At 47.2% G+C, this 22,112-nt stretch overlaps 1 protein-coding gene and 1 long non-coding RNA gene across 2 annotated transcripts in view; one reads left to right on the forward strand and one right to left on the reverse strand.

The window, feature by feature from the left end:
- MYO1D (myosin ID) overlaps nt 1-9,434 on the reverse strand; it is a 366,899-nt gene extending 357,465 nt beyond the window's left edge. Inside the window, exon 1 of the mRNA XM_066263321.1 lies at nt 9,009-9,434. Within this exon, the coding sequence (XP_066119418.1) occupies nt 9,009-9,103 (95 nt within the window). The 5' untranslated portion in view covers nt 9,104-9,434. The remainder of the gene's footprint in view (nt 1-9,008) is intronic.
- Nucleotides 9,026-13,839, forward strand: LOC136326829 (uncharacterized). The gene is made up of 3 exons (XR_010729525.1): nt 9,026-9,124; nt 10,729-11,074; nt 13,385-13,839. It is a non-coding gene; the product is annotated as an uncharacterized lncRNA (long non-coding RNA).
- The last annotated feature ends 8,273 nt before the right edge of the window (nt 13,840-22,112 follow it).

Genomic DNA, 22,112 nt, shown 5'->3' on the forward strand with positions numbered 1-22,112 from the left:
ACTCACTGATTGCTTCTCACATGTGCCCTGAGATTTGAACTGATACCCTCGGGTTCAAGCCAGCCACCCTGGGACGATGCTCTATCCATTGTACCACCGGCCAGGGCGGCAAGACACATTTTTTAATTGAGTAAAGTTCTTCTCTGGCACTGTCCCTCTCAGTCACCAGAGCCTGCCTCTGCAAGAATGAACTGAATTCATACTCCATCCTGCCCATCCCTTCCCACCCAAGTTCAGTGCTCCACCCGGGCCTGCCCTATTCTCGAACAGTTCTATGCTACAAAATGACTTCTCAAAAGTGAAATTCTCAGTCCTTCCTTCTAACTGATCTCATCTAGTCATGAGAAAGAATGGATCAAGCTAATTTACATGAATGTGTTTGTGCTGCATTAGAAGTAGTTGATTTGTTGCCTGACCAGGTGGTGGCGCAGTGGATAGAGCGTCGGACTGGGATGCGGAAGGACCCAGGTTCGAGACCCCGAGGTCGCCAGCTTGAGCGCGGGCTCATCTGGCTTGAGCAAAGAGCTCACCAGCTTGGACCCAAGGTTGCTGGCTCCAGCAGGGGGTTACTCGGTCTGCTGAAGGCCCACGGTCAAGGCACATGTGAGAAAGCAGTCAATGAACAACTAAGAAGTCGCAATGCGCAACGAGAAACTGATGATTGATGCTTCTCATCTCTCTCCATTCCTGTCTGTCTGTCCCTGTCTATCTCTGCCTCTGTAAAAAAAAAAAAAAAAAGTAGTTGATTTTTTAAGATTATTATCGACCTGACTCAAACTCTAGTTGAGAGAATTTGGGGCAGTGTAAGACAGGAATGGAAAAAAGTGGAGGAAATATTTTTAAGCAATGGAAGCTGGCTAGCAGCATGGCCAGCCCACTGAGAGCGGGTGAAGAGAGACAAGAAAAGGTTAGCATAGCAGGGGCCATCAGGCAATGGGGGCCATGTGAAAGGGCTGTTCCCAAATGAGAGATGATCTCCATCCAACAAGGGTCTGCTTAGGCTCTACCTCTTCACAGAGCATTTTCTATCTACTCCAAATCGCACTTTCTCTTTTTCTGAATTCCCTCAGAACTCTAGTATTATATATAACACAAATACAACTCTTAATTATACTGTTGCCAGTTCTCTTCTTGAAAAATATGATATGTTGATTCCTTCTCTCCAGAAACTTCTTAAAATAATTGTCTTCACTATTCATTTTGGCTCAGTAATATTCTGTTTTACATTAATCCATTAATTAAGGCATCTTTTACTCCCAATCAAGTTATATCCCAAAGAATGACTTCATATAAAAATAATCCTCACCAAAGAACCCAACACAATGATAAACACAAAGCAAGAATTCAAATACATAGTTGTTAGCTTTAAAGCCAGGAGACTATATTAAAAATAGATAAGCCCTGGCTGGTTGGCTCAGTGGACAGAGCATTGGCCTAGTGTATGGACATCTCAGGTTCAATCCCCAGTCAGGGCACACAAAGGAAGCAACCATATGCTTCTCTTCTCCTCCCTCTCCCCCTTCTCTCCCTCTTCCCCTCCTGAAGTCAGTGGCTCAATTTGTTCAAGCATTGGCCCCTGGGCACTGAGGATAGCTCAGCTGATCTGAGCATTAGCCTCAGGCACTTAAAATAGCTCGAATGATTTGAGCGCTGGCCCCAGACAGGGGTTGTCCATGGATCCCGGTTGGGGCGCATGTGGGAATCTGTCTTACTATCTCCCCTCCCCTCAAAAAAAAAGTTAAGGTCTGAAGTTTAAAAAGGAAACAAGTTAGATATTCAAACAAACAAAAAGACTTTCTACTTTAAGTTCATCACCCAGCTATAGTGCCTGGGGTTTTCAGATACTAACATAACCAATGCTCATGAAAGCAGAGAACAGTGACATGCAGAATAAAATATTTTGGAAATTTTTAATATGAATAGCAGGTTTCCTTTTCCAAAGAGTTGAAAGCAATTTTAAGAAATTAAACTGTGGTAGCCCCTGGAGGGAGCAGGATTATGAGTCTGTGCAGGGTGATAGTTACGGGGAGAACTGGGAAGAGCGAAGGTACTTGGTCCATCAGGCTGGGCCGGGGGATTGAGAAGACAATCTGCTCTGCTGCGGGTACCAACCTGGTGTTATTATGGATGTTTTACAGGTGCTATAATTTAATCTTCACAATAACACATCATCATTACACATGAAGAAACAAAGGTTCAGAGAGGCAAACCAACTTAGCCAAGGTACAAAGGTCCAGATCTATTGCCAATGATTGTGCTCTCTCAAGGTAACCCCTTACCCCTTCTAGAACATTTTTCATCCTTGCCTTCCAAACAGACTAAAACAAACAAATCTTCATCGTGAGGGAGAAAGAAGTGAAAAACAGATCTTCAGCAGCTACAGGCTCAGGGCAGGGAGGTGAATCCATTTGGGAAGGACTCAGGAAGACAGGTAACAGAAGTTGGGCAGGAATTTCGTACCAAGCACTCACCAGGCACTTTCTACACATCATGTGACTTTGTCTCAATAATACTGAAAAGCGATCTCTTTATACATATATACATTTTATACATATATATGTATATACATTTCATACATATGTATATGTATATGTATATATTTTATACACACACATACACACACATAGAAACTAAGGCTTAGGCAAGTTAACTTACCCAAAGTCTTAATGCTAAAGAGACTAAAAGTGAAGCTGAAATGAACTTGGGTCAGTCAGGTCTCAAAGACTGCGCACTTTCCACTGCTCCCTGTGGCAAGCATGCTTTCCCTTCTCCTCTTCCTACAAATGCCAAAAACTAAAGTCTGGGGAAACTGTTCTATTAAGAGATCTAACCAGTAATTACATAGCAGTTGAACTGAAAGGAGCCTGCTTCCCACAGGAAATAAAACTGTCATCTCAACCAAGGAATGCAGTAGACTAAAAGAGGGAAGCTTACAATATATATTTTAAAGTGCTGTTACCCTCTGAACCCATTTATGGATGGAGCTGACATTTTTATAAGCCATGTCAGTGAGGCTCATCAACAGCTCATCTACCCAGTGGGGCCAGAGCCACCACTGGCAGCAGTTTCCCACTAGACCACCTCAGCGGTGGTTGGGCAATGACACAATGGTCCAATCCAGTACCAACAGCAACACTGTAACGGATGCCAAAGAATCATAAAATGGGGCCAGTCCTTCAAAGAGGGTCCTTTCTGCTAAGATGGCTCAGACTTAGGTGAGAATGTCAACATACAGAGTTCTTCATATTAGCATAATTCACAATGCAGACAATTCACACGTGGGTTATTAAATGAACACATTTCTATCTACACCAGAGTCACCATTTTTGTGTCCAAGTTAAGCAAAGGGCCAAAGTTCATCTCTTCAAGGCAGAGTAGAACCCCCCAGAAATCTGCAACAGTAGCGGCCTCTGAGCGCTTGAGTCTACCCACATCTGGCTCTATTTGGGAGCTAAACTCTGCAGAAGTCTCCAGGGTCAACAAATGACCCTGAATAAAAATAGTCTTGGAAATCTGTCACGGAGGAGGAAAGGAAACAAGACGGCAGGGTGATTCACTCCAAATGGCAGCTCCAAAACCCAAATTCTCATTTTTGTCCCAATATGAAGCCAATGTGCAAAACAGGCACAGAGCAAACTGTCCTTTTCCAAAGGCCTCTAAAAGTGGCTGCCAAAGAATTTCACATGGAAGCCAAAAAGATTTAGTGTGCCATTCACCTCTCCTATAAATCTAATGAAAGCTACTTCTAACTAGAGCTCTGAACCAACTGCAGATTTATACTTGCTTGAAGACCACCCAGAGTAGCTAAGGCTTTGCCCCTGGCAGGAAAGAGGGATCCTTCATCCCACCAAATTTTCCAAATGACCAAAGGGCAGTAGAAAAAGATGACAGAGGTTGTGTGGTGAGCATGTGTGTGCCTATTTGCTGTCTAATTCTAAAGCTCACTCTTCTTAAAATTAAGGATTCCACCGGTTGAAGAGCGATCAGCCAATATTTGACTGCCTAAGGAACTCGTTTTAAGATGCAGTGAAGGTCCTGGCCGGTTGGCTCAGTGGTGGAGCGTCGGCCTGGCGTGGAGGAGTCCTGAGTTCAATTCCCGGCCAGGGCACACAGGAGAAGCGCCCATCTGCTTCTCCATCCCTCCCCCTCTCCTTCCTCTCTCTCTCTTTCCCTCCCGCAGCCAAGGCTCCATTGGAGCAAAGTTTGCCCGGGCACTGAGGATGGCTCTGTGGCCTCTGCTGCAGGTGCTAGAATGGCTCTGATTGCTGCAGAGCGACGCCCCAGATGGGCAGAGCATCGCCCCCTGGTGGGCATGCTGGGTGGATCCCAGTCGAGCGTATGCGGGAGTCTGTCTGACTGCCTTCCCGTTTCCAACTTCAGAAAAATACAAAAAATACAAAAAAAAAAAAAAAAAAGAATGCAGTGAACATGCCGGGGCCCAGTTCTGCAGCATGATAGAAAACGCACAAAGACTAGAGGTGGGTTTGCATCCAGCCTTTCACTTTCACTGTCCACTTCCAAAACCCTGTATCTAAGATCGCACTCACAATTCATATTTTCTTGAAGATGGTTGCTTACATCCTCAACTGTAAGGAGTTTCAAAGGACCACAAAAACTGGATCCACCTCTGGAGGCAGGCTCTGTCTTTGAAGATCTCAAGATTTGGTGGAGAGGCAGGCATGCAGATAACACCACAATAAATTCTAACAGTATGACCAAGTGTCCATGTATCCTGAGAGCACAGGTAAGAGTGTAATTAACCCTGACTTGGAGGATTGGGGAAAACTTTTCAGAACTGGTCTTGAAGAATGTGAGTGTGACAGGCAGGAAGATTAGAGATGCGGGAAGGAGAACATTCCAAGAGAGTGAGAATAGCCTAGGCCTGCGGTTCTCAAATGGGGACAATCTCCCCTGCCCCAGGGGTACGAAACGGTCTCTGGATATATTCTGGTTGTGTAAGTGTGAGGGAAGGGTTGCTACTGGCGTCTGGGTGGTGGAGGCCAGGAGTGATTCTACACATCCAACAATGTATAGGACAGCCTCCACAACAAAGCATTATCCAGCCCGAAAGGTCCATAGTGCCAAAGGTATAAAAGACAGACTGTGTTAGGCTAAAAGTAAGAAGTTGCCTATAGCTTTGGCAAACACAGTGTTTAAAATTACTGCTTTTAGGGAAGAGAAAAGCCAGTAAGAAAAAAGGGGAGGAAAAATTAAAATTTCCAAGGAGCCAAGATAAGCTGATCAGCTAAGCTGATCCCTTCTTCTTAGAACAAACCATCAACCACAAAGTTAAGAAACTGGACTCTTGGAAGCTGAAGATGCATTTCTTTGTCCTATGAAATGAAAAGCATGACTCTCAGGGACGCCACCCTCGGCTCAAGTCCACTCCAGAGCAGCAGTCTGCATTCTTCCTTTCACGGGGACAGCTAAGCGAGGATAGGAGCACAGAGAGACCAGATGTCCCAAGCGGCTCACCCTGTGGTTCTCTCGCTTCAAGCAAGGGTGCAAAGCTGCCGTGAACGCTGGGAAAACTCAAGTATAGGAACGGCCCAGGCAAGGGGAAAAGGAACCAGGGGGCTCCAGGTCCAAAAAAGGAAGTGGCTGCAGGAAAAGCAGAATGTAGTGGGGATGCCACCGTCGGGGCTTCAAGTGGTTACTAGGGTTGGTGGCAGGAACCAACCTAGAAGGCAGGATACCCTTCTCCTGGGCACATACCCTTGAAAATGGAGTGAGGAGCTTACCACCACAGCCAAAACCACCAGCACCTCCACCTCCGCCAAAGTAAAAATGAACACAACTCCTCTAGCAAGAGATTTCTAGGAGGGAAAGGCAGCCGCCCTCACGATATTATCAGTTTTGGGCCCTGGCGGTTAGCTCAGTCAGTTCGAGTGGTGACACAAAATACCAAGGTTGCAGGTTCGATCCCTGGTCAGGGCACATACGGGCAGTGATCAACGAATGTACAACTAAGTGGAACACAATGAATGCTTCCTCCCACCCTCTCTCTGACTCTCTAAAATCAATTTAAAAAAGAAGATACTAGCCACCTTGGGCATGGCGGTAAAAAATAACTGAAATGTCTTCTCAGATATAGGTACTAACCTACAGTAAACCACGTCACCCCTTTAATCTTGCCTCATCCAGACTCACATACACATACACACACCTACATCAATTTCTAAAAGTAGTAACAGTAAAGGGAAAGTGGCATTAATTGTAGCCAATGTCTAAAGGTCAAGCTTTAGCTCTAACCAGAATAGAGAAGGCCAGCAAAGCAGCAACAGAAGATAATTCTAAATGGACATTCCTAAAACCTTCAAAAAGGGAAATGAAACATGCCTTTTTTTCCCCCTTTCTATGAAATATGCTGTCATAGGGAGGCACTGTTTGCCCACCATTATCCTGGATCTGCTGTCAGAGAAATGAAAATCAAGTTTGGATGACACAGACCCTTGAAACAAAGGCAGCCTTAAGTGCCTAACAGTATGTCACAGATCATGAATTCAAAGAGGGCCTTGCAGAAGAGCCAGGTGGAGAAATAAGCCTCAGCTCGGGAAAGGCAGGAATGGCTGGGCACATGCACACCTATCACTGGGAGATGAAATATACTCTACTTCGCCTCAGAACAACCATAAATACACACATGGTATGGGCCAACCACCTACGGTCCAGGACAGGAAACACTCCAACATCACATAAGAGCACCTGTATCTGCAGTAGGCTTCTGGTCACCTTCTAAGTAAATCAAGAGTCCCAGGGTCACAACAGCATGCGCCCAGTAACTCAAGCAGCTAAGCAATGAAACAGGCTGGGTGATAAGAAATTCAGACTATCAGAGAGAGGACAGCTTCCCACCTTCGGTCTTCAGGGTTTACAGCTGGAAAAGAGGACACAGGCACTGCTACCTTTTGCTGGGCTTGTCTTTACAGCTACAGGGAACAAACTACTCCCAACTTACACATAAGTCATGAACAATCACTAAATCTGTACAAGGAGACTGCAGCCAGTTCTGATGAGACACACACACACGTGTCTGAACATCTAGAATCTTGATTGACTTGGTGACCGGGTGTGAAGGTAGACCTAGGAACCTGGGCATTAGCTAAGGGTCGTGCTAAGGCGAGCTGGTGATTCCTCCCATGACCTCTTCCATCCAGGTAACTTATTGGCTATCACCCAGAAGTGGTTTTCCTGCCTCCACCTCTGCTCGTGCACTTCATCCACCTGGAATGTTCTCCACCTAGACAAATCCTACCCATCCTTCACAACTCAACCTCTCTCCTCCTCTGTTTGGTGCGCTAAGCCAGCCTAAAGCACCTCTCCCTCTTCTGAACTTCCAGAACAATTAGTTTGGACAATTACTTAGCAAAGACTCACCTAAACTCTACAAGGCTTAAATAACTTCCGTTTTTTTTTTCCTTTGGCTATTATTTAAATCAATAAAAATATTTACCTTTCTCCTTGTCTTCACTGACATGACCCCTCTTCGAGAGGTAAAGAGTACATCTTTGAATTCTTTGGATCCTCCCACCCTACCTCCTAGAGTACCTTACACAACGGAGAATTGTCAATCAAGTTCTCTTCTGCGCACAAAGGAGTTGGCTCACATTAATAATCTCTTACGATTCAAATCTCACACTTAGAAACTCAGCAACCAATGACATATGGAAGCAAAAGAGACTTTAAATAAGTGCTGAAAAAGTCTTGAAGATCCTCATTATTTTACAAATGAGGACATTGGGTGCGCTGACAGTGGGGTGCTTGTAATAGGCAGGTGTAGAAAGTCAGATCTGTACCCCTGCTCCATCCTCTGGAACACAAGGAAATCTGGACAAGAGCAGATGAAGACTCTGGGGGATAGGGGTTGCAACTGCAAAGATTATAAAAGCTTTAAAATTTAAATTGAGGCTAGCACGGGCAATTAATACTGAGAAGTGGGGTAGTTAAGCACCCAAAATTAAATTATGGTTTTCACTTTAGAAGCCTATAATGTGATATTTAGCTATAAACCTTACAGGAAAATGGGGCTAGAACTTCCAGGAAACACACACACACACACACACACACACACACGCCAACACTCAGTTATTCTGAAACTCTATTTACTGTAATTAGAAAAAAACCAAAACCCCCAAAACTATTTTATAGCTCTGCTTAAATTATTCTATGAAAAGAGAAATAATCACATGTAGAAGACTTTCTAAAAATAAATTCGTCTTTGGAAGCCCATTTGGGGGTGTTGAGTTGTGAGTGTGTTTTCAAAGATGTCAATAACACAAGGGCTCCATCCATAACTCCTTGAAAAAAACTGAAACCATGAATGCCTTGTCAAATTCAGACAGTTTATCTTGGCACTGGCAAGCCGAGCAGTCTCTTCGATGTCTGGAAACGTGTCTAATTACGTTTAGAGAGTAACTAAAAAATAGCCTGTGTCTTGGAACTGACAGCTCAGGGATCACTCCACAGCATCCTGAATGACGTGATGAAACCACGCCGGAGGCGGGGGGAGAAGGAAGAGAAAAGAAAAAGAAGGAAGCGTGAAACCGCTAGGATGAGACCCTAGGCTCACTCCTAAACAACCCTCTAGTCTTCCCAGGACTTCGGGGCCACTACGACTCTCCCCGAAGTTATATAGTCCTTTACTTTTGTTTCCATGAGGTCACCCGGTCCGCCCACATCTCTTACCTGGGTTAGCGCACTAGCCTGCTCAGCCCCAAGCGCTGCCTCCATCTCCGCACACCTCTGACACCTCCCCCGCACCCACACCTGCGTCCGCACAGCACCCACGGATCCCCCCTCTCAGGAAAGCGCAGCCCCCGCGCTCGGCACGCCCCTTACACGCCCCGGGGCGTCCTTTCTCGGAAGAGAGCCCGGGATACCCCATCCCGGTGGCACTCCATCCCCCGAGCTCGGCGCGCCCCGCACCCCCAAGCCCGCCGCACCGCAGGGGCGCCCCCTCCCGGGGAAGCGCAGGCTCGCGCCGCTGCGCTCCGCCGCTCCACCCTCACCTGAGTCGGAGGTTGGCCATGAACTCGGGCATGGAGACGGTGTCCATCAGCACGAAGTCCGCCTTGCCGTACTCCAGGCTCTCCTGCTCCGCCATGGCGCCGGAGTACGGGCTCAGGTGGGCGCTGACTGGCTCAGGTGGGCGCGCTGGGGCCGCGGGGGCCGGGCCGGGGGTGCACGGCGAGCTCGGGCGGGGCCGGGGCGGGGCCGCGGGCTGGGGGCCGCGGGGGAAAGGGCGCGGGAGTCCGCTCGGCGGGTCTGGGCCGGACAGAGGCCGCCCCGCTCCTCCTCGGCGCGCTCTGGCTCGGCGGGCGCACCCGGCAGTTTCCGCTTCTCCCGCGGCGGCAGCCTGGCGCTGTGGGGGACGGGACACCGAGACGGAGACGGCGGCGGCTGGTCCCGCCTCTGGCCTTGGTCTGGGCCGCCTGCCCCGCGCCCCGCCCCCTGGCCCGGCCCGGCCTCTCGGGCTCCGCCTCGCCCCGCCCCACTCGCTGAGGAGCCCGCCCCGCGGCGGCGCAGGCCCCCGCCTCCTCACCTGGGCGGCGCGCTCGCGCGGGGTGGGCGGCGGGGACGCGCGCCAGGCCGGGCTCGGCGGCGGGGCGGCAGCGCCCTCTGGGGACCGCTACTGGGATCTCGGGAGGGCGGTGCCGACCAATGCAGACGTAGGAAGGTGGGTGGAATTCAGGTCTCCAGGGTAGCTGCCTTCCGCCCTACTTGGTAAATGCCAACAAGGTTACAAAAGTCGTTTGCGGAGCTTTTCGTGAGGATAATTCATTGTGATTCTGTCACCCACCGCGAAGCCCACTCCTGCTCCTCTGCTCATATGCTCTCCATCCTTGAAATGATGTCTCACGATCAGGCTGAGAAAATAATAATAGCTAACATATTGGTGACAATCGAAATAACCAGAGCTTCTAAGCGCCTTAGAGAACATGGCTAAGAAGTGGGGAAGCTGCATTTTCACCCAGGTCATTTGACTTATGAGCCCCAGCATTTGCTGCTTTCCTTTTCCAATGCTCCATAATCCATTTTTCTCTTCCACTCATCTGAGCATGTCATCAAACATCTCCTTATGTTGTTATTACGCGGGTTTTTTGTTGTTGTTGTTTTGTTTTTAGAGACAGCGAGAGACAGAGAGAGGGATAGACAGGGACAGATAGACAGGAACAGAGAGATGAGAAGCATCAATCATTAGTTTTTCATTGCGCATTGTGACACCTTAGTTGTTCATTGATTGCTTTCTCATATGTGCCTTGACTGTGGGCCTTCAGCAGACCGAATAACCCCTTGCTCAAGCCAGCAACCTTGGGTCCAAGCTGGTTAGCTTTTGCTCAAACCAGATGAGCCCACGCTCAAGCTGGTGACCTCGGAGTCTTGAACCTGGGTCTTTGACATCCCAGTCCGATGCTCTACCCACTGTGCCACTGCCTGGTCAGGCTGTTATTATGTTTTTAATATATGTATGGGTCTTCTCCCTGGGATTATTGCAGGCTTCCTGAGCATGGGGCCATGCTGTAAACTTCCCAATATTCCCCTTGGCACTTGCCAAGACTGACTTGCACATGTAGATATGAAGTCCACAATGGTTCAATGGATTGGAATATTTGTAGCTACATTGGTTGAACTTGAAAAATTCTTTTGGAACGTAGACTGCATTTTCCCAATGAAAATATATTATAAATGACTTTCTCAGGCAGCTCCCCTTCTGCCTTGTGTTTCCAGTAGGACCATCTTCTATTCCAAAATCTACTAGGAAATCTAGAAGCCCCCAAAGACCTTGATGGGCTCCAATTCTATAGTTGGATTTGAGATGAGTAAGCCAGCCTGAAGTACCCTGCTCAAGACCTGCTTCAGCTACCAACAGCCCATTCTGGCCAAGACAGAGCGGAAGGCAGTTTGATTGCCTCTGGAGAGAGCGCCTCTGCCATCAACAAGCCGCCCCACCCCCTGGCACAGGCAGAGCGGCGGTCTGACTACCATCAGCAGCGCTCCTTCTTCAGAGGACACCTCTGTGGATCTCAGTGTCCTCATTTGTGGAATAAGACCTCTGGGTTATACACTGTCCAAGGTAGGACTGTCTTTTAAGTTGGGTCATTCGTGTGGGTCAATCTGTGGCTAAACAGGTGATTGAGTAGAGTATGGTATACAGTATACATAAAATGTTTGTGTTAGTATGTTTTAACATAAATAGAACTGAACTTCAAAAAGAAAAGCAAGACTAATCTCTATTTTTGTACAATTTGGAGCAACCAGGAACCGCACTCAATGACCCATTAGTAAATGGATGTATGTGTATTTCCTGAGCCCTAATACCAATTGTCAACAGGGTGACTAGAACAAAAGAGATTATACAGCAGGTATGATTTATAGTGCTATGCAGCTATGGTTTTCAAGTGGCCAAAGCAAGGGAGCTATTGATTGAAATATGTTTCACTCAATAGTTCATACAGGAGCCCGACACATGTAACATATACAGAACATATGCAAAGGGTATTTTATAAGCTGAAATTAATATAAAATAGGGCTTTAAGATAAATGAGCCTCTTTTGATGAACCCAGATCATCAAAAGCCCCTGTCCAATGGGGCTCATTGTCACCTTACATCAATCAGCCTTAGGATTCCAATTTTCTTCTGTACGTTGTTTTAGTTGTACAGAATTAAGAAAATTCTTTTTCATGGGTAAGCAGTAATTTGTTCCTCAAACAATTTTACATTCAGCCTTTTTAAACGCCAAAATATAGCTACAATCTTACTAATCAATATGACCCATTTACACAACACGTTTCGATAAATGTAGAGATGGCAGGAGAACTAAACATTGAAGTCTGAATTCAAACAAGGTAATGTAGAGCAGATTAGCCCATTAATCTCCTTTGTGATAAAATTTGAATCTCCATGCATTTGGATACGTACATTTGTGTCACAGTTTAAATATACCAAAAATAAAAATAAAAGTTAACATCAATAACGAGATATACTGATGTCTTGAGTTGATGTGATGAGCGATATGATCTCCTAAAGAAGACATAACATCACTCACCTGCTAAAAGTGTATCAGCTGAATCTAATCATGAAGAAACACCAAATAAACCCACAGTAAGGGGCATTCTACAAAACAAGCAATCTGCAGCCTCCAAAAATATCATTGGCATGAAAGACAAAGAAAGGCTGAGGCTCCGGTCCAGGTTCAAGGACCCCAAAGAGACACCACCACTAAAAAGCAATGTGTGACCTGGACTGGATCTCAAACTAGAAAAATATGAAGGACATTATTGGGGCAATTGGTGAAATGTGAATACAGAGTGTGTATTAGGTAGTAGTTGAGTCAGTATTACTGTTAGTTTTCCTGAATTTGATCATCGTACTGTGGTCCCGTAAGAGAATGTCTTTGTTCTTAGGAGTTACTCGAAAGTATTTAGCTGTGAAGGGATGATGTCTCAAATTACTTGGCAAAGATAATAATAATAATGTGCTAGATATATATAGGTAGATAGATCTAAGTGGATAAAGCAAATGTAGCAAAATGTAAACAATTGATAAATAGAGTTAAAGAATGTATGGGAACTTTTACTACACTATTTTTGAAACTTTTTTGTAAGTTTGAAATTATTTCAAAATATCAAGTTGAAAATCAAATAATTATCTAAAACTATTCAAAACCAAAAAAAGTTTAAAGAAGTCAGTACTTAAAAATGAAAGTCACATCGGAGGTTTACAGACCTAAACTAAAAAACCAAGACACACTTTGAGAACTTTGATACAGAATATCTGTTAGCTCTGGCTGCTATTTCTGTGCTGGGAGATGATAACACTGACCAGATAACCATAAAAACAAAAATGATGTCATGTTTGCCTTAGTTGTCAAATGTGGCCATATGTCCCAGAGAGGATACATCCTCTTCTGTGCCTGAAAATTTTTCCTGTTGTCACCTTTCACCCCTGTGGCCTAGCTGACTTCTGCTCATCCCTTAGCTCTCAGCCTCAACATCACTTCCTCCAAGAAGGCTTCCATGATCTCTTAAGTCAGGGTTAGCTGTCCTTCCTCTGTGCCCCCAGAGCACCCTGGAAGTGTCATTCCTGTTATGACACTAAACACACCCGAGCCTACTGTCCATCTTTCATTAGGCTGTGAGGGCTCTGAGCACTGGAAGCTGTGTCTGTTTTGTTCCTGGATGTAACTCTGGTACCTAGGAGCTCAGAGCCTAGGGTGTGCAGCTTTCTGTAAATGCTAGCTTGGGAAATGACTATGGAATGGTCTCGGAATCTAGAGCTTATGTAATGTGAGGTTGTAAGTCCACCCCCTAGGTCGATTTTCTGCATTCAAATCAGTCTTTGCGCAGCATTTATCTCGTTCTCATCTCCTGCCCCTGGAATCAGGTCTCAGGACTGTGGTTACTTCTCTTCTGGGCCCAGGCCTGCACACTCGATGGTTACACTGAACAGAAGCTATGGTGCAGAAAACCCTTCCACAGTGAACAGCATGCGGAGGAGAATCTGCTCTGGTTTATCCATAAAAAGCAATTCTGGCCTGACCAAGTGGTGGCGCAGTGGATAGAGCGTCAGACTGGGATGCAGAAGACCCAGGTTTGAGACCCCAAGATCGCCAGCTTGAGCGCGGGCTCATTTGGTTTGAACAAAGCTCACCAGCTTGGACCCAAGGTCACTGGCTCGAGCAAGGGGTTACTCAGTCTGCTGAAGACCCATGGTCAAGGCACATATGAGAAAGCAATCAGTGAACAACTAAGGTGTCGCAATGCGCAACGAAAAACTAATGATTGATGCTTCTCATCTCTCTGTTCCTGTCTGTCTGTCCCTGTCTATCCCTCACTCTGACTCTCTCTCTGTCTCTGTAAAAAAATAAAATTTAAAAAAAAAAGCAAATCTGAATTTTACACTGAAAATATTTGCTCTCATTTTTCTTTCCCAGCATGCTTCACACCATAGGTCCTCATCATTGAGTGAAGAAGAATTTAAGCAAGTCATCACGGTCAGTATCCTGTGAGACACCAGATAGGGACTGTCCCAGGATCACACCCTCCTCTGTGGTCAGAGGAGCCACAGATTTAAGTCCACAGGGAAGAGAATCAGATGGTGGAGGCGGACACAGCCTGGGACTGCCTCCGGAATTTTTTCTGCCTGTGACAACATAGTTTCTGACTGTAAACAAGTCTCTGGAATGTATCCTCTTTGCTAATTACATAAGTACTTATCACACAGAATTGGAGTTGGCTGCCTAGGCGTGTCCCTAGTTCTCTAGGACAGGGGCCATGCCCTACTCATATTTTTATTTCAAATCCTCAAGCTGTGCCTCCTGCCCCTTCAGTATCTCTTGAATATAATAGGTGAATTAATCAGTGGGTTAGTTTATTAGTCAATGGGTATGTGTAGATGTAATATTATATTTCAAGGAGCATGGTGCATTTCTCCAAGGCCCAAGTCAGAAAGCCACTAAACCTCAAACTATTCTAGCCATTGGAAATAGTCCTAGAGCTAGAAAATTTGGAAGGGTGATAGGAACTCATGAAAGAGAAAACAGAAAGACACATAAATCATGGATTGGTGGTGTCTTAAGGCAGAACATAGTGTTGACCTGGAGCTCTGAGGTCGCCAGTTCGAAACCCCAGGCTTGCCTGGTCAAGGCACATATGGGAGTTGATGCTTCCTGCTCCTCCCCTTTCTCTCTCTCTCTCTTCTCTCTAAAATGAATAAAGTCTTTTTAAAAATGTTAAAAAAAAAAAAAGGCAGAACATCTTTTTTTTTCTTAATTGATTTCAGCAAGAGAGGAAGGGAGAGAGAGAGAGACAGGATCTTCGAGCTGTTCCTGTATGTGCTTCAACTTGGGATCAAACCAGCAACCTCTGCACTTTGGGACAATGCTAAACCACCAAGCTATCAGGACAGGGCAGGACGTCTCTAAAGTATATAAGAATCACTCAGAAATGTGATAGAAATACAGAGTCTCAGGCCCTGCCCCAGACCTAGTGACTCAAAATCTGCATTTTGACCAGATCCCTAAGTGAGGCTGCTGCTGGTGGTTTGCAGAACACACTTTGAGTAGCAAGATTCTAAGGAACCTTATAGTACGTTACTGTTCACCTGCTGCCCCAAGACCCTGGAGATGGCAGCCCCTTCCTTCTCTCCCGTTTCCCCCAGCTCCTTCCGTTCTTCAGGAGGCATCACTCAGCTTCTTCTGTACTCAGCCTGATTGTGTTGAAAGGAGTTCTGTGTCCTTGGTTTGCAGACGGGGAAACTGAGTCTCAGGAAGAGCAGCTGACTTTGACCAGGTCAGAGCGAGGCGCTGGTAGAGCTGAGACCAGAACCGAAGACTTCTGATTTGGGTAGCGGGTAGTCTCCACTAGCCGATGTGGACCTCTGTTTGTGAGACAGTGTGCGGGGGTGGGGGGTGGGGGTAAAGAGAAGTAGGGAGGACAGCACCCGAGATCTTCTCTGGGTAACCCCAGGACTTCTCCATCCCGATCCTTTTGTGTGTGTGTGTGTGTGTGTGTGTGTGTGTATTTTTCTGAAGCTAGAAACGGGGACAGACAGACTCCCGCATGCGCCCCACCGGGATCCACCCGGCACGCCCACCAGGGGGCGACGCTCTGCCCACCAGGGGATGATGCTCTGCCCCTCCGGGGCGTCACTCTGCAGGGACCAGAGCCACTCTAGCGCCTGGGGCAGAGGCCAAGGAGCCATCCTCAGCGCCCGGGCCATCTTTGCTCCAATGGAGCCTTGGCTGCAGGAGGGGAAGAGAGAGACAGAGAGGAAGGAGAGGGGGAGGGGTGGAGAAGCAGATGGGCGCCTCTCCTGTGTGCCCTGGCCGGGAATCGAACCCGGGACCCCTGCATGCCAGGCCGACGCTCCACCACTGAGCCAAACGGCCAGGGCTCCATCCCAATCCTAAGTAGGAGGCCGATAGCCTTCTCCCCATTTCTCTTCTAAAAGCTTGGAGTAAACGTTAAAGAAGATGTTGCTGGGACTGAGAAAAATTTTAATTCCTTCCTTTCTCTCACCTGACAAAGCAGCAAGTAGTTAGTGTAGTATCATCCACCATTAATCTTGGGTTAGTAGCCACAGGACTGACATTCCAGGAAGGATGGGACATCCTACTCAAGGTGACATTGTCTAATCTGCCTCCCAAATCCCCTCTAATCCTGACGCTCTCCCAGAGTTTCTCAACTGGTGAGCAGCAACCATCTCCCAGAGTTAAGATCATGAAATAAGGCAACATTAAAATGCACAGTGTGCCTGACCAGGCGGTGGCGCAGTGGATAGAGAGTCAGACTGGGATGCAGAGGACCCAGGTTCGAGATCCTGAGGTCGCCATCTTGAGTGCGGGATCATCTGGTTTGAGCAAAGCTCACCAGCTTGGATCCAAGGGCGCTGGTTTGAGCAAAGGATTACTCAGTCTGCTGAGGGCCTGCAGTCAAGGTACATATAAGAAAGCAATCAGTGAACAACTAAGGTGTCGCAACAAAAAACTAATGATTGATGCTTCTCATCTCTCTCCATTCCTGTCTGTCTGTCCCTATCTATCCCTCTCTCTGTCTCTGTAATAAATAAATAAATAAATAAATAAATAAATAAAATGCACAGTGTGACCCTCTGACTTTTTCCAGTTGACTGGATTCATTCTTCAGACTATCTAGAGGTAGAAATAATATGAGCCATATGTCTATCCAAATTCTCACAACCCAACCCTAAAGAGATGATACAGGGGGAAAGTTTTGATGATTTAAAAGTAGAATCCAGAGAATCTAGACCTCAGAGGCCATGTAATACAATCTCCCACCTGAGGCCTAATCCTGTCTACAATGTGCTATGATGCCTGAACTGGCCCCAGGCCATTTGATTTGTTAGGCCACCCCTGCAGATGTCTCTACATAAAAGCAGATTCCAACTCCCTTTCACTCAGCTGTACTCCTGAACCACTGCCCAGATGCACTCCATGCCCTGTATGCCAACCAGCTCCCAACTGCCCCATCTTCTGCTCTTGTTACTCATTATCCCTATTTGTGAGCTTGGTGTGGCCTCTGGGTCTGATGTTCCACAGAGATAGGACCAGGTTCAAGTGAATTGTAATCCAGGAGGGGAGCCAAGGTCATAGCCAGTTAAGGAAGAGCCTCCTGTTGTTCTCGACTTGACCTGCCTTCTAGAGTTGCTCTCTACAGAATGCTGTGTTTTCTCTGATCCCTTTGAAGTCTGCCTTCTCCATTTCTAAGGTCTGTGTCTGACTCTGCTTATCTCTACGCCACGTCACACCGTCACTTTCTCCGGGTGTTCCCATCCTTTCCAAGTCTCTCTCTAGTTAGCTCTTCTGAAGAGTCACATTTTTCAATACTTGGGAGGCAGTGGTGGTACAGTGGCATCCAAATTTTAGGGACCTGGACCAGGGGCTTGGGGATCTTTATTTTAATAATAAGTAGCCCAGGAGATGGCGCTGCAGGTGGGAAGGGAGTCTAACTTGAAGATCCATGGATGGGAATTATGGTGTCAGGCACACCAGAGTTTAATTCCTAGCTCTGCAACTTACTCCTGTGTGAGCTTGAACAAATCTGTTTGTCTGTATAATAAGCCTCAGTTTCCTTATCTTTATTCGAGAGAAGATAAAATCCATCTCCAAGTATTAAAACCATGAAATGATGACTATAAAATGCTTCATATAATTCAAGGCAGGTAGTAAGCACTCAATAAATGCATACCAGAATTGCGATTAGTGAAATTTCTTCCTGCGTTTCTAGGATAGAGAAATTATTATCAGGTAATAATTTACTGCATGTTCTTTGGAGCAGACTAAGATTTCTAATATCTGCCTATGGGTCTTCTGATCACCCTATGATTTATTTCCCTCTGTGTGACTGGTAATTCCTATGGGGAATTTATCACTGTTTCTATGCATAGCCGTGGGCTCTGTACTTAGCGAGGGATCAAAATTTACTGAATATTTTTGAATCAGTGAATGCCATCTGGCCAGGCCACTCCCACCGCCATACCGTATCTGTTCTTTTGCCGCTGCCCCAAATGCTCTCTCTCCAGCATCCTCTTGACATCAGTTCCCTCCTGGCCTGACCCTTCCCGTTGCCCCAGTCCAGTGAAGTGTGCCATCCCAAGGAACCTTGAAGATACCTGCCAGTTTGTATGTATTTTTTTTTTGTATTTTTCTGAAGTTGGAAACGGGGAGGCAGTCAGACAGACTCCCACATGCGCCCAACCGGGATCCACCCGGCACGCCCACCAGGGGGCAATGCTCTGCCCATCCGGGGCATCGCTCTGTTGCAACCAGAGCCACTCTAGCGCCTGAGGCAGAGGCCACAGAACCATCCTCAGCGCCCAGGCCAACTTTGCTCCAATGGAGCCTCAGCTGTGGGAGGGGAAGAGAGAGACAGAGAGGAAGGAGAGGGGGGAGGGGTGGAGAAGCAGATGGGCACTTCTCCTGTGTGCCCTGGCCGGGAATCAAACCCGGGACTCCTGCACGCCAGGCCAACACTCTACCACTGAGCCAACTGGCCAGGGCTGTATGTATTTCTTTGCATTAAAATTACCAGTTCACTTCATCATAGAAAAAATATATGCTCTGTGCATATATGCCATTTTTCAATAGCGAAATGATGAGCATTGGAGCTAGTGAGATGAGAGTAGGAGTGGGCTGGTGGGTGGGACCTGGCTTTGACTACCAGGCAACAGGGAACCACATTTTCTTTCATAGAAGCGTTCAGTTTAGCTTCTGCTAAAGCTGCAGTGTAGCTCCCACCGCACTTCCGGAAGGGCCACCTCTTTCATTGGTGGTCAGTGAGAGGAGCACTGTATGTGGCGGCCTTCCAACAGTCTGAGGGACAGTGAACTGGCCCTCTGTGTAAAAAGTTTGGGGACCCCTGGCAGAGCATGTGTGTGTAACTGCAGGGATAGTGAGGCTCTGGTGTTCAGGTTTGGAAGGTGGTAGAGTGTGGGGTTGGAAGCAAAGGTTCAGGGGCTGGTTCTGACCTGTATGCACGGTGTGTGGTCGGGGCAAGTCACTGAAGACGCAGTTTTCTCTTCTGTAAAGTGAGAGTAATACTAACATCCTCCTTATAATGTTGCTATGATAATTAAATGAGGTCAAGTATGTCTAGCACTTAGGATGGGGTCTGGAACATAGGGCTCAATCAGTGTAAGGTGACAATACTACTATGATTCACCTGTCCCCCAGCCTGGGCTTTGATAGGCTCATAATTAGATGGGGGGAGGAAAGGGTGTCAGTTCCAGTCTGGTTCTTCTCTTCTTTTGACACCCTGGTTCTCTAGTGTCTTCTTATCTGTTGTTCGTGTCAGACTGGTCAGTCACTTCCATGAGGCTGAGCTGATAGACTCATTACAGGGAGTTCATGGCCTTTCTATCTACAATTTCGCAGCATTCATTCTAGAAGGTGCAGTGACTTCCTGGCTTTCCTATTCGTGTTTTGTTACCTGAGTTCCTCATTGCAATTGCACAACCAGGTATATTCTTGCCTTTCAGGAGATACATTTCTTTCCCAATGCAAATACAAGCATGCGGGGCATAAGCGCAATGTCACGAAGAGCTGTTCCTGCCACCCCCAACCCCAATTCTTGCATAGTTGCTTTGGGAAGGGTTTACAGACCAATGAAATCCCAAATCTGGCTGGTCGTTGGATTCACCGGGGCTGCTTTAGAAAAGTACAACTTCCAGGATTCTGCTCCCGGTCCTTCGGAATTCCTTGCTGCTAAGAACCAGTGTAATAAGAACTTGTGGAGTTAGACACAGGAGAAGAATCACTTCCCAGGTGAGTGTCACCTGGGAAACTGACGGCCATGACATCAAAGTGGATGCTCTCTCTTTCACAGGAGAAAGCTTTGGCTTTCCAGTTTCCCACCTCACACCCCTCCTTTCAGGAGTGTAGCTGAAGCCTGCTTTCCCCTCCGCACCTAACCCGCCTCTGGGATTCTGAAAGCATGCCTTTCTTGCAGGTGCCACCGCTAATCACTCATTTTATTTAGAAAGAGTGCATTCCAGCTCTCCCTCTAAACCTCTTCAGGGCACACACTTGCCTGCAGCCAGGGCTGTGAGCTAGAAGCGTAAGGATTACACCTCCCACATGTCCTTCATTTGCTTCTGTGGCCAAAGATCCACTGGGAAGATTAAAACAGATTCTAGCCAAAAGGAAGTATGAGTGAGCCAGCTCAGCGTTTGGGAAGAAGAGGAGAAAGTTGAGGTCTATTTTGGTTACGGGGCGGAAATCCTAAAGCAAATGAGTTGGGGCTCTCTTTGTGGAACTTTAGAATGGCCAAGACAGGTATCAAGTTCATGGCCCTGGGTGTGTTCTCGACTTCAACTTGCTCTGACACAGGAGTCCTTCTTCACACATCGAGTTCCTGAAGAGCAGTGTGCAAACAGCTTCCGTTAACTGGATCCGCAGACGGCTGCTGTCTTCTCCCCTTGGCTTGCATTCTGTTGGCAGCAACCCTGAACACCTGAGCTCTTGGTGTCTCTCTTTCTTGTATCTGTTGACTGGCAATCTGTAAATTGATTCTTAAACGCCCTCCTCTTTTCTTGTGGGGGAGGGAGGGTTCACCACCTAGTTTGTTCTACACTTTGAAGAGTTGCTTAGATCAGGTTTTCATGAAACGGGGCTGTGCACTTAGAACTCACCTAAAGGAGGAAGACACCCCTATTCCTTCTTCCTGCCCACCAGCCTCACCCTGTAGCCTACAAATTGTAGAATACAAAATTGGGGACATCTTCCCCTTCACAAAGAAGCTATGGGGAAGAGAGTAAGGGGATTCTGTGGAAGATATGCTAAGGCTTGGTTTTACATTTTACTTCTTTGCGATGAGGAAGTGTTGGGAAAACAGCTGTGTTAGGTTTGCTCGCTTGTCAGAGGCGGATTAAGGTCGGTTGAGGCCCCAGGCGCAGAAGAAAATATTGGGCCCCTTAAACTTGGTGTCATTAGAAAAAAAGTGTAAAGGTAGGGTTTTGCGGGGCCCTTCAGAAGTCAGGACCCAGGGCGCATGCCCAGTGCACCCGCCGTTAAATCTGCTTCTGTCGCTTGTACTTTGTTGGATGCAGGTGTCCCCAAAATACGGCCTGCAGGCCTCATGTGGCCCCCTGAGGCCATTTATCCAGCCCCCACCACACTTCTGGAAGGGGCACCTCTTTCATTGGTGGTCAGTGAGAGGAGCACTGTATGTGGCGGCCCTCCAACGGTCTGAGGGACAGTGAACTGGCCCCCTGTATAAAAAGTTTGGGGACCCCTGGTTAGTGCATGAGCACATCGCAGTTCCACATGTGTATAGTCTGTATAAGGCTACGGGTGCTTGCCCTCAGGATGGCGGATTGCGGCTTGCCTGCCCACCACTATGAGGGGCCATATTTGCTCTTCATTTGCCTGAGAAGCGGTTTTCCCCTGAGTGTTTGCTCGTCCACTGTTGCAAGACTCTATTAAATAGGAATGGCCCAACACTCTCCGGCTCCTCAGTTACTCTACCGTCTGCCCGAATCCAATTTGGACCTGCCTGGCCTTGGCCACCGGCATTGCCTCTGGCGTAGTGGGCAGGATTCAGATCAGATCAGCATGAAGCTGCCAACACCCTTGAAGGTTGGGATAGAGGAGTGGTCATTGTCCTCCAGCATATGGTTCCTTGTGGCTGTTCTTTTGGGGGCCATGGGCCGGATGTTTCTCATAGCCCTGCGAGAAGAAATTGAGAGCTCTGTGCTGTGCAAGAGACTGCTGAGTTTGAGACCTCCGGGATGAGCTGTAGACCGGGTGCCGACGAAGGCAGGAACTGCAACAGCTGTTGGAGGAGGAGGCTGACTGCTTTCATGCGCTGCAATTTGCCCTGGAAGCTGAACGTTGGCAGTGACAGTTGTTGGAGAAACAACTGCAGGTTCAAGAGCTTGAGCTTAAGCTTCAGGCCGAGCACTGGCAGCCGCAGGAGCCAGAGCAGTTGCTGAAGAAGGAGCTGCATCCGTGCCAGTGGAGAGGCTCTGAGTCAGTGGTTGTGGTCATTTCCAACTCTTCTAAGGAGGAAATGGGATAAAACTGCCGTCCACAGACTCAGACCCTGGCTGGTGGTCACCCAGAAGGTAAAAACTGAACAGCCGAGAGTGCCTC

Source organism: Saccopteryx bilineata, chromosome 2 (assembly GCF_036850765.1).
Source record: "Saccopteryx bilineata isolate mSacBil1 chromosome 2, mSacBil1_pri_phased_curated, whole genome shotgun sequence".
Taxonomy (NCBI): Eukaryota; Metazoa; Chordata; class Mammalia; order Chiroptera; family Emballonuridae; genus Saccopteryx; species Saccopteryx bilineata.